This window comes from Drosophila sulfurigaster, chromosome 3 (assembly GCF_023558435.1).
Source record: "Drosophila sulfurigaster albostrigata strain 15112-1811.04 chromosome 3, ASM2355843v2, whole genome shotgun sequence".
Lineage (NCBI taxonomy): Eukaryota > Metazoa > Arthropoda > Insecta > Diptera > Drosophilidae > Drosophila > Drosophila sulfurigaster.
Genome location: NC_084883.1, coordinates 52,001,882 through 52,014,587, shown reverse-complemented (window position 1 = coordinate 52,014,587; position 12,706 = coordinate 52,001,882). Strand labels below are relative to the sequence as shown.

The 12,706-nt window shown below is 35.2% G+C and overlaps 2 protein-coding genes across 3 annotated transcripts; one reads left to right on the top strand and one right to left on the bottom strand.

Moving 5' to 3' along the window:
- Window positions 1-6,487: 6,487 nt before the first annotated feature.
- LOC133839848 (peptidoglycan-recognition protein LD) lies at window positions 6,488-11,935 on the bottom strand. Of its 2 annotated transcripts, none has more exons than XM_062271466.1 (4): window positions 11,649-11,935; window positions 11,205-11,462; window positions 8,289-8,467; window positions 6,488-8,214 (listed from the first exon to the last, which is right to left on the bottom strand). In XM_062271466.1, exons 1-4 carry the CDS (start codon window positions 11,668-11,670, stop codon window positions 7,873-7,875), a joined length of 801 nt encoding a protein of 266 aa, XP_062127450.1. In that variant the 5' UTR covers window positions 11,671-11,935; the 3' UTR covers window positions 6,488-7,872. The 2 variants fall into 2 exon arrangements, with proteins under 2 accessions (XP_062127450.1, XP_062127449.1); XM_062271465.1 differs by lacking the exon at window positions 11,649-11,935 and adding an exon at window positions 11,564-11,634.
- LOC133839843 (alpha-tocopherol transfer protein-like) lies at window positions 6,622-7,862 on the top strand. The gene has a single exon (XM_062271460.1). The coding sequence runs from the start codon at window positions 6,622-6,624 to the stop codon at window positions 7,603-7,605; it is 984 nt and encodes a 327-aa protein (XP_062127444.1). The 3' UTR covers window positions 7,606-7,862.
- Window positions 11,936-12,706: the final 771 nt, after the last annotated feature.

Below are 12,706 nucleotides of genomic sequence, written 5' to 3'. Positions count from 1 at the left end.
CCAACTTCGTCCGCTCTCCACTAAAGCGTTTTTAAAGCTGGCTTGTTGTACTTTAGGTAAATGATTTGTTCGCTTTGTTTGATTCTGCGTCGAACCTTTGTACACTGCGGACGTTGTCGAAAAGCGGTTTTGCGAGTTTTGTAATTTTTTTGCCGAAACAATAATCTCGTGTGTAAACGGAAAATTGACGCTTACTGCTGGTGTTGCCGACATTAAAATCAATTAGGTAAGTTTCGGCTGTCTAAAGCATAATTACTATTTCGCGGGCAGGTAAAACCGAAAAAGAAAACAATAACAACCACAACGAGAAAATAAAAGTTCGCCTCAAGAGTTGTGGCATTATCTTGTGTAATTATAACAATCACTGTTCAGACTCAACAATAACACTTAAACAGTGCAGTGGCAAGTGATAAAGTCAATACGTTCCATAAGTAAAACAAAATAAAAAATTGTTTATAGATGTAACTTTGTTGTAAAGTAACATTAACATGACGATAACTTTATCGTTTTGCGTCTCAAGCAAATATATGCACAACAACTGTAGTTTGTTAGTTTTTTCGTGTGCAACGCCCACGGTTATTTCTTTACCTTAATGGGAATGATAAATGAAGTTCTCGTAATTTTAAATATGCTCAAAAATCTATGCAAAATGTGATGTTTGCCAAATTAAGCAAACCTGCCCTTTGCCTGTTTTTTGCTTTTTGACAACATCAGCTTGCGGCAGCGCATGTTGTAATTAAATTAAAACGCTAGAAGCTATACAAAATTGGAAGGTGCTTCACACAAAGGGAACTATGAAATTGCCCATTTCGGGAAAGATAATTAAGCTACACGGATGAATTTCTATGCCGTTAATTATAGTTAAGACTGAAATCACGACAGACACACAAAAAAATAAATAAAATTGCGGACCATGTGATGGACAATGTTATGAAAAATGTTTCCCAAAAATATAAAAAAAAACGACTAAAATAAAATAAACGAAACCAAACAAAAGTTTACGGCTTATTGAAGTCGTTGCGAATTGTTATTGTCTGCGTTTTGCAGTTGGCCCTCTTACGGGTGTTTGAATGCACTGTAATGTGTTTATTAAAAAATATTATTGTTCACATTTTGACGCCGTTCATCTTTATGGGCATGTGGAGCAATTGGACAGAGTATCTGTCTCTCTCTCTCTCTCTATCGCTTGCGCTCTCTGTGTTGTAAACAAGTTATGCCTGCAAAATGTAAAAATATGAAAAAGACACTCAGATTTATTAAAAAACGTGCCAACGATGAGTGCGCACATTACACAAGCTCAACAAGTGTGTTAAAAAAAAAAGAAAAAACAAAATTAAAAAAAATGAAATAAAAATGTAAAAATGTTTATGCGGCGCTCAGTAGGTCGATCAGCTGGTACGAACCTGCCTTGAAGGTCGCAGGCTGTAAAAATGGGGAAACGAGCAACAAAGAAAAGACAAGACTCAACACTGAGACTGAGACTGAGACTGGGCATGCCAAAATAAAGGTGAAAATCAACTTTATCCACAAGCAAGAAAGAAAAGCTATCGACTTTTAAATACACTTTCTTAGCAAATTCAATATTTCAACAAACCTTTTTGAAATCTGTAGTTTTTAGTTTAAAATACAAACTCATTTAAAAGAAATATTAATTCTATACAAAGGATGTAAATAAACTTTTCGGGCAAAAAAAATATTTTAACAAACTGTTTTATATTTATAGTTTCACATAAATGTTCCAATAAATAAACTTATTCTTTTACATAGCTCGAATTTCATAATATAGTTTTCCGACTTTAAAAAATTAATACAAATTATACAACTTTGAAGTTTTAAATATTTTAACAATCTGTTTTATATTTATAGTTTAACAGAAAAGTTCCAAGAAATAAAGTTTTTCTTTTTCATAACTCGAATTTCATAACATAGTTTTCCGATTTTAAAGAAATAATACAAATTATACAACTTCTAAGTTATATGATGAAGTAACTACAAAGTACTATCTATTAGACTTTTTTCAAAACAAACAAACAAGAGAATCTTCAGCAAGTTTCATAAGTGCAGATAGTAAACTAAGAAACCAAAACAACATAGAAACAGAAGGACAAACAAAAAGTTTGACTTCGCCATAACATATCAACTAAACTCATTCATATCCCCTTCAACACCTTCATCACTTCTGTGCAAACTTGTAATTTGATAGGGTACCATAAAACAATTCACCTAAATCAAACTAATTTATATTTGTGCAGATAGCGATTTATTTAGTAGCAATCTATAAAAATGTCTTGACTTGTCTTTTGGTATGCAGAAATGCATGACTTTTCAATTTAGCCTTAATTAGACCAGAGATCAATCAATTGACATTGAAAAAATCAGCTCATAGCTCAACTGCACCCTTCTGCTCGTAATTCGTAATTAACACATAGTCAAAAGTCTATATACTGGTTACACTGCAACAAAATGGAATGTGAGACATATAAATTTCAATCTTAACATAGATTTTAACGTATTTTAAGAGTGCCTACGCCCTATGCTAAACACACTCGTAATATTGGGAAAGAAACACACACACACACACATTATGGTTGGCCCCGAAATTCGAAATTGAGAAGAAAAAAAACAGAAAATGAAATCAAACTAATGACAATCAAATAGCCAACGCTTTTCCGTTTTTCAAGAAATAAATTGACCTCAACGCCCAGCATTAGTGCAATTGTCTAACAGAAACTCCAAAGAGAAGAGCGGAGAGAAGAGAGAGAAGAGAAAAACAAACATGTTTGCAGCGTGGATGACGCGTCTCGAATTCCCAATTTCAAATTGGAGATCGAGCTTGTGCATCAACACGATCATTAAGGTGTAATATTTGTAGTGGGGGGATTACAATTTCAAGGTTGAACTACAACTTACAACTACTTCAACAACGTCGCTGTTGTTGTTGTTGATCTCAAAATGGGCGCCATGAAAATGCAAATTTTTGCTATGAGCAATGAGGGTTTCAACGTCTTTGTTTTCAATGAGCCTAATCATTAATGTTTACAACTCGACAAATCAGTGAAATAAACAAACTGAAATCGGCATGAACAGGCACAAAATCTCTCGCTATCCCAGTTGAGTGTTTTACTTAATGCTGAGAGGCTGACTGACTGACTGACCGAATAACTGACTTACTTACGGACTCAGTGACTAACTGGGATTACCCAACACAGCAACAGCAGCAGCTCTCTACTCATACCGCTACCTTTGATGGCTGACGCAGGCTAGCAAAAGCCTGCTAGTCAAAAGGTTCGCCTGACCAATGTACACTTTCGGTTAACGACAAAATAAACTTGTTCACTTCCATGCAACAGCCGCAGCAGCAGCGGCAACCGAACAGAAACAACAACAACAGCATTAAGCAGCCCGAAACCGATCAGATTGCATTCGGATTCGGTTTTGGGCCGTCACAGCTGCTCTCAGTTATTGTTGTTGCTGCTGCTGCTGTTGCTGCTGCTCTGTGTGGTCGTTATATAATCCAGTTAATTTCTTTAACATTTTTTTCAAGCCACTTTTTGTTAACTCTTTTGCGTCATTCGTTGTTCAGAGCTCGCGCTGCGCGGTTCGTCCCGGTTCGCGTGTCGATCCGAACTCCATCTCAAACCCAACAAATATCCATTGACGTGACGTCTTAAGCAGCCAGGATTTTACGCAAATCGCAAAAAAAAAGAAGTGTTACCAGTATGTGTGAAAAGTTTTATATGAAATATAAATTAAGTAATATTCTATAAAGTGAAACATTTTTCGGAATTGAAATTGCCAAAGTGCATTTCGCTTTTCGTTTGCTGCTGCTGCAATTGCATTATTATTATTAGCCTGGCGCATAGCGAGAGGCAGCCATGCAACCACACAATGGCAACAACAGTAACAACAGGCAGAGACAAGTCGCAAGCAAAAACAAAAAGCAAGCGCCAAGACTAGACAAGTCGAGCCAACTAATAAACATGTTGTAACGCAACAAGAGTGCAGAGACGCTTGTTGAATTTGTGGGCGCCATTGCCTAATGACAACAAATTTGAGTTTTTTTTCGAAATCGCATTTTCAACTTAATTTTTTGGAGAAAAACTGTTAAGAAAAATGCAAATTTGTGTAAATTTCTTGAAATGCATTTCGCTGCCATAAAAATCGATCGATCGACTATCAAAAATCCAAATGAAATATCCAAGAGAAAAAAAACTTATGAAATGTTCGTATGCAAATGACACAAAATCAACATAAATCAATTAAATGGCACAGTATTTGCATCAATTGATTTGCATATGTAGCATGATAAACACCAGCAACAACCACAACAACAACAATGACAATAAACAAATACACAACATTTGTAAGCAAATAACATTAAGTGTTGTTGTTGTTTTTGACTTTGTTTGAAGATAAGCCAAGTGCTTGGATCGCAACAGCTGAGACAGTCGTCATCTCTGTCTTGCATACTTTCTACAGGTGCACACACACGCACACACTCGCATAGTTACAAGTGCACATGTGTGCGTGTGTGTGTGTATGTGAAATGCTGCTGCCGGAAAAAAGCTTATGCAAGAGATCAAAGCTGTCGCTGTGTTCGAAACTGGACAAACAGTTGAACTCTTTCTCCCCCTGCACAACTACTTAGCTAATTACACTAACCAAACACACAGACACATTTGCACACACTCACACTTTTATACTGAGTTGACCCGCTTTCAGCAAACAGTCTTTGAACTTGAACCAATTCGCAGTTTCTTGTCATTTAAATCAACTTTTTGCTCATCCGCTCTGTGTTCACATCGGATCATTTGGATTTATTGTCCGGCAGCAGCAGCAGCAGCAAAAGCATCGGTGACAACAACAATAAATAAAAAGGTGGCAAGAAAATAATTTGCATATCTAAAGATTGACTTTAATGCTGTCCCTTTATATGAACTCAACGCTCGCTCGCTCGCTTGAATCATTTGCGATTTTTGTATCGCGACTGTTTCGGATATTTCAGCCCAAAAAAAAACAAACTTTTTTTTTAGGCATAATTAGCAAATAGATTTGCAAATGACGGGCCTTGAGATTTCGAGGCCTTGAGCTAATTTATCTATTCAATATTTATACGTGCAGAAGTTTCATTGTTTTAGCGCTAAAACATTTGTCTAGAGCTGTTGATTGCTTTGATTGAAAGTGCGTGAGGCATTCATTAATAATGCGGTTACACGTTTATTAGCTCTTGCGTTGATTAAGAATTTTAGTGGTAGTCTTCTAATTAAAACTACGATGAAATTATATAATATTGGTTTTTTTGTTTCAATAAAATGGTTTCAGTTTAATTTTTAGAGATTTCCTTGAACTTCATTTATATTTATCATACTAGTCTTTTATTTTGTTAAAATTTTGTTACATTTATTCAGAAATTTGAAAGTTATTTATTAAATTTTACGATTTTCTTGAACTTAATTTATATTTACTTATATTTTAAGATTTCATTTAAGTCTACTTACCTTTATTTTTAAATTTTAAAGTTACTTATCAAAATTTTATTAGCTCATATTTACTTTTCACTTAATTTAATTTAATTCATGTCTTTTCTATAATTTTATTTAATAATGCGAAGAAATTATATATTTGTGTTTGTATTTTTTTTTTTTTAAGTTACCACCCGACCCATTGGCAGGGGGAATTATGTGTTTATTTTTAATAAAACTGTTTCAGTTGAATTTGGTAGCGATTTTCTTGAGCTTAATTTATATTTACTTGTATGTATTTAATTTTTAAGATTTTATATAAAACTACTTGCATTTAATTAGAAATTTTAAAGTTATTTATCAAATTTATATTAACTCATATTTGTTTTTCCTAATTTATATTATATTATATGTATTTATAAATTTATAATTCCTAATTTACGTTCACTTCTATTGATTTCTGAATTCATCTTTTCTTTAATTTTATTGAAGAATACGAGGATATGATAAAATATTATATTTCATATTTAGTAATATTGTATACTTTTAATGAGTTAACGTGAATTAAATTTATATTTCCTTGCATTTAATTTTTATTAACTTGAAAGTTATTTATAATCATAATTATTTTTTTTTTAATTGTATTTAAAGTAATTTACGTTCATATTACACATAATTCATATTGACTTGAACATATTTGTGTAATTCATGAGTATTCTATAATATAATTTACTTTTTCTTGTATTTATTTTTTTAACTTTTAATAACATTTTAATTTTTTTATGCAATTTACGATTTAATCCAATTTTTATTGTTACATTTAATGTGTTTTATTTAATTTCCATTGACTTCCATTTAACTTTTGAAATTTATTTTACATTTACTTACAATAATTATTAATAGTTTAACTTATACTATGTACTTACTTTTTTTATACATCATTTTACATTTTTAAAACTTAATTTATATTTTCAATTCACTTTTTTATTAACAATATAACTTATAGGTATTTAAATTTAATATCCTTAAATTGAAATTTTAAATTTCATTTATTTTTAAAATTGAATTTCAATATTTAGTTCACTTATTTATAACTTTTAAATTCTTTTATCTTTTACAGCGCACCTGATATTGCGCATACGACACGTTCAACGCGAGCATGAAGGAGACCAAGGTACTGGAGGAAGGCGGCGTCGCGCTGCTGCCTGAATCGCTGCTGAAGATCGCAAAGCGTGAGCTGAGGGAGGACAAGTGCACGAGGGAACAGAGTCTGGAGCAGCTGCGCAACTGGGTGTTGAAGAATGAGGATCTTCAGAATGTTCGGTGTGATGACACATTTCTGCTGCGCTTTCTGCGGGCCAAAAAGTTCAGTGTGCCGATGGCGGAGCAGACGCTGCTGAAGTATCTGAACATACGTCGCACATTTCCGCACATGGCCACGAAGTTGGACTTTCTGGAGCCGCGTCTCAGCGATGTGATTGAACAGGGTTACATATTTGCGGTGCCGAAGAGGGATAAGCATGGACGTCGGGTGGTGATCATCAATGCCAAAGGTTTGAATCCAAAGTTACACACAAGCTGCGATCAGGCGAAGGCACACTTTCTCACCTACGAGTGCCTGATGGAGGATCAGGAGACACAGATCACCGGACTGAGTCATGTGGGTGACTTTGCGGGCGTCACCACATCGCATGTGACCAACTGGAATCCCACAGAGTTCGCACGCATCTTCAAATGGGGCGAACAATCGCTGCCGATGCGCCACAAGGAGATTCACCTGATCAATGTGCCCTCGACACTCAAGTGGCTGATTGACTTTGTGAAGAATCGCGTCAGCTCGAAGATGAAAAATCGCCTCATCATCTACGGCAGCGAGAAGGAACTGATGAAGGGCGTCGATGCCGAGTGTCTGCCCCAAGAGATGGGCGGCACCATGCCCATGCGTCAGATGATCGAGCTGTGGAAACAAGAGTTGGCCGCCAAGCGAGACATGATCTTGGCCCTCGACGAGAGCATATTGCTCTCGGATCGTGGCATTCAACGGCGCAGCAGTTACAACTCGGAGAAGACAAGCACGGGCACCAATTTCGTCTCACAGATCGAGTCCATTGAGGGCAGTTTTCGAAAACTGGAATTCGATTAGGCCCCCTCTCAGAAGAAAGAGGGAAACGGGAATCGTTTAGTTCATTAAGCTATTTGTATTAGGCATTATCCTTAACTTGTAACTGGCACAACAAACAACACACATACTCAGCTCATACTATGCTTTGCTGTTTGCTCATCAGCTTCGCTTTATCAACGGTGGCACCCCGCTTTAACACACACACACAAACACACACACACTCATGAATCCTGTGCTTATGTTTTGTAAACTATTTTTCAATAAAAACAACCAACAAATCGCCTTGCTTCACTTTACTTGCTCCAATCCAGCATAGAGTGGCCATTGTCTCAACTTCCGCTGCAGTGCATCCGCATCGAACTCGCTTCGACTCACATTCCTCAGTGCATACAGTTGATATCTTGGTTGCAGTTTCCTCCGTCTTTGGGATTCCCAGAGCAACGCTTCCGCCATCTCCAGCTGACAACTGCTGGGCAGCTGCTGAGTAAAGTTGCCCACAAAAGCCAGCACCAAGGAACTGGATTGCGGCAGTGTTCCATAGTTGCTCGCATATCGCCAGCCACGTGCCTCGTATGCCTCACAATCCCCAGCCATGAGGAAATTATACGGCAACTCCCCCAAATGCTGGTGCTAAGCATACATATATTATATAATAAATGAGTGTGGTTTAACTGGGATTGTTTTTAACTCTTTTGGTGACTCACCTGCAGCGTATGCAGCAACTGTGCACAGTTCTCGGTGCACTCCACGCTGCCAGTGTGGGTGATGTACACATTGACCACCTTCCCCGCCTCCAGCAGCGCCTGCCCCTGCAGTGGGCAAAGACTCCATAAATCGTGCTGGGTTAGACTCAATTGGTAATCGTTATCTGGGTTCTTTGGACCTAAAGATGAAGAACGGAAAGTGAATTTATCTGTGATATCTGCAGCCAAAGTGAAGAATAGAAATTCAATTTCAACTTTTTTATTTTAGATATTTATCTGCTAAAGTAAAGAATAGAAAGTGCATTTAAACTTTTTTCTTGTAGATATTTATCTGCGCTATGTGCAGCTAATGTGAAGAATAGAAATTTAATTTCAACTTTTGTTCTTTAAAATATTTATCTGCGTTCTCTGCTGTTAATGTAAAGAATAGAAAGTGAATTTCAACTTTTTCTTTTAGATATTTATTAAGTGAAGAAGCTGTACAAACAATGAAAAAAACGTACTACAACATCACAGATAAAGAAAATAAATTTGTACTACCCAAAGTGTAGAGAATTTCAACTAATTCGTTTTTATACATTACAGCTACATATAAATTTATTTATTTTTTATTTTATTATATTAAATCTAGTATTTAATACTACATTTAATAGAAAAGATAGAGAGAGCACTTGCTGCTTGTTCCTTCGACTCGAAAAAAGTATCTGTACTTATTATACATTAAATTTAGTTTCATTTTCATTATATTTTCATTTAAAGGAATTTGTGAGAGGTATGACATATAAATATAATAAAAAATAATAATAAAATATATATTAAAGTCATCAAAATTATACATTGACAAGTAAGAAAGTTATATTCGAGTATATTAGACTTTAAAATACCCGCTACCCATTTTAAATAAAAACAGTGCGGTTTTAATGTTAAAGTATATCAGATTAATATACCGCAAAAGTACTAAATATACTAATTATGTATCAATTGCTATATTTGGTATATTAAAAAAGTACTACATTTAAAATAGTGTACAAAATATAACAGATTGTCAGTCAATGCAACTAAGATCTGAAGTAAGAAAATGTTTGTTGCCATTCAAAAGTATATCTTAAATAACTCCTACAATTTGTGATCGCAATCAAATTTTTAGGAATTATAAATACTATACTTATTATATTATAGTATGTCTGCTCAAACTTCAAAATTACGCTTAATATTCGACGAGCGCAGTCGATATAGCCTATATCGTCTCAGCTGTTGACGTTCATTAAGAATTTATATATTATACTTTGTGGGGTCAGGGATGCCTCCCTCAGCACGTTACATACAGTTCCTAAAGGCACAAAGTTATAATGCCCTTCTACCCTATGGGTAGCGGGTATAAAAATGGTCAATGACTTTCAGATATACTCCACGGCCATGAGAACCTAAAGTAAACTAGAGTAAATTTCAGTTATAGCTCTTTATCACTAAATACAATATTTCGAAAGATTTACTCTTTGAGAAACTATGTTTTTGCCCTTGGAATTTTATAATAAGAAATGAATTCCACAATGCATATCAAAGTTTTTAATCACATTGAAATTTAGCAAATATATTTCCGCGAACTTTTTGCTGCAAGTATAAACCAAAGTTAGTCACTCATCATCTAGTAATATATGAGAATATATTTTGAAATCAGTATTGTCAAGGTTGAATATTACTGATAGGGAATTTCCCAATTGATAGTGGAAATATCATTAACAAATGATCTTCTATAAAATTTGATTTTTGCAGCTTACTTTTCTTGAACTTGAACTTTTCGAAATAAATTTTACAATGCATATCAAACATTTTGCTGCCATTGAAATTTAACAAAAATATTTCCGCAAATTTTTTGCTGCAAGATTATTCCAAAGCTACTCACTCATCATCTAGTAATATATAAGAATGTATTACGAAGTATATACTATGAAGGTTGAATATTATTGATAGGGAATTTCCCAGCCGATAATGAAAATACCAGGGAAAAATTAATCTTCTACAAAATTTGATTTTTATAACCGACTTCCCTAGACCCATTATCATACGAAATTAGCTTTACTCAACTTTGCTCTTAAAATCATCTACCTGAATACATCTTAAATTTTAGAAAAATAAAGAAATCTTTTAGCTGTAGTAAAATTAAGGGGGAAAAATAGTTTTCTTGTTGTCTTAAAAATTTTATAGATTTAAGTAGCAATTTTTCAGAACAAAATAGAGAAATTTTGAAACTCAATTAGTTTTTGTGTCTGTTCAATATTTAAGAGTTATAAGAAGCAAATTTTCATAATAGAATACATGAATGAACTCAAATAGTTTTCTATGAATCTCCCAAACTTTAGAGGTGTAAGCACACATTACTTTAATTAATTTTCCCAAAGTCTTTTATAGCAGAACTCTAAAATAAGAACGCAGTTTTTATGGAGCATCTTGTTGTCAAGCACTTTCAATTGGAGCACTGTCACATGCCTAAGAAGATTCCCTCGCTCTATTCTATGCGCAAATGTTTATCAATGAGAATCCGTAACACAACACAAGATACACCTCCCATTAGATTACAAAAGTACACAATTTTCTAAATATATATGTAAGTCCACAATTAAATAGGCTCTGTGTAAATTTGTAATGCAAACAATTTGCACATCCGAGGGCTAATCAGTGTCAGAGCCTAATAATAACTAACCCTAAATGACCCTAAAACACACACAGTCACATGACTCTTAAATCCTGCTACCCACATAACAAAACAAAGAGTAATAAAATGAAAATACTCGTATGAATCGCGCAGTAACTAATATTAATAATAAATACACTTATGTTTATTTGCAGGGCGTAACAATTAGATTGTGGAGTTCTATACTAGAGTTGGAGCTTTCAAGTGGTCACTCGGTCACTTACGTTCTAGCCAGAGCAAATAGGAGGCCACTCCGAGGCCGGTGGTAAACATCACAAGTAGTCCAATGATGCGCCAATTAAGGCATTCTTTTGTGTACATTGCCGAGGAGAAGGACGGCGAGGAGGAGTCATGGGCGGAGGCGGAGGCGGAAACGGAGCGGCCCAACAACAATGGAGTTCGTTCATTGGGTGTAATGGTAATCTGACTTTCCTCAGAGGATGTGGAGCTAACATCGTCGTCATCCACAATAGTCAAATGCGCTATTTGTTGCAAAATATTAAGCAAAGAACACGTACTGTATTTGTGATAAAAAAAACAAATTCAAAACAACTCGAGAAATGGTAAACAACAAAACTGACACAATTTATGCAGTCCGACTGCGCAGTTGTATAAACTGAGCAGAGAGATATCTTCATTTTGATCATATTTTGGACATCATCACGTACCCACACTCTGTGAGATTTCCATAACATATATGCGAAAAGTTGTCGCTCTCACTTTACACACTATAGACTCAAGTGCAGGCGCAGACAGCCTTAACACATCCACCTATCCACCTTGTATGTAAGTGAGACCGCCACTTGGCCACTTGGCACTGGTTTGCACTGGAATGCGTCACTCGATTGCGATAGATCCACGCGGCTTGATGTTCGACATTGTACAGAGCCGACGATGAGGCGTGCATAACACCAGCGATTGAGTCCACAAGCCGACTGAGGCTCAGGCCGTTGATGCAGCCCGCATGACGTCTCATTACAATAGCGTTGATAAGCAAACAGTCGACTGTTAAATACCCGGTACTCGCTCTTCGTCTGATAAATAAGCTTATTAGTAGACAGACAATTCAATGACCATAAACATAATTTTAGCTAATAAGAAAGTCTTAGCTGTAATAATCTTAGCGTAATAAACGATCTAATGGATGGACGGACGGACAGACAGACAGGTCATTGCTGTGAAAATACGCCTGTATATGTAGTTACTACCAGATTAGAGCTGACTTTTACATTATTATTATTAGAAAGTCTTAGCTCTAATAATCTCAGCATATTATGCGATCTAATAGATGGACGGACGGACAGACAGACAGGTGTAGTCTTTCATTGCTGTCATTCCACCAGATTGGAGCTGACTTATTATACGAATTAACTGTATAATCTATTTTTACATCATTATTAAATTATACCTTATATACCCTTTTAGATGCTTGGGTACCGGGTATAATTGTACATACACTCATACACTCTTTGTGTGCTAACTCGCAGATTACTCGACGGCAGCTGCTTTCATGATGAAAGCATTCATAAATACATACCATCCAAATACTTACTATACAATTCATACACACTCACATATAGTACTTAGATACTGTTCTTAAGCATATTGGAATAACATATTTGGTTTAGACTTTATTTACTTGCTTGCACTGCTCATTACTTTCTATACTAATAACAATCACTATTTATTGATACACACAAAGTAATTTTGCTTAATTATTTATACA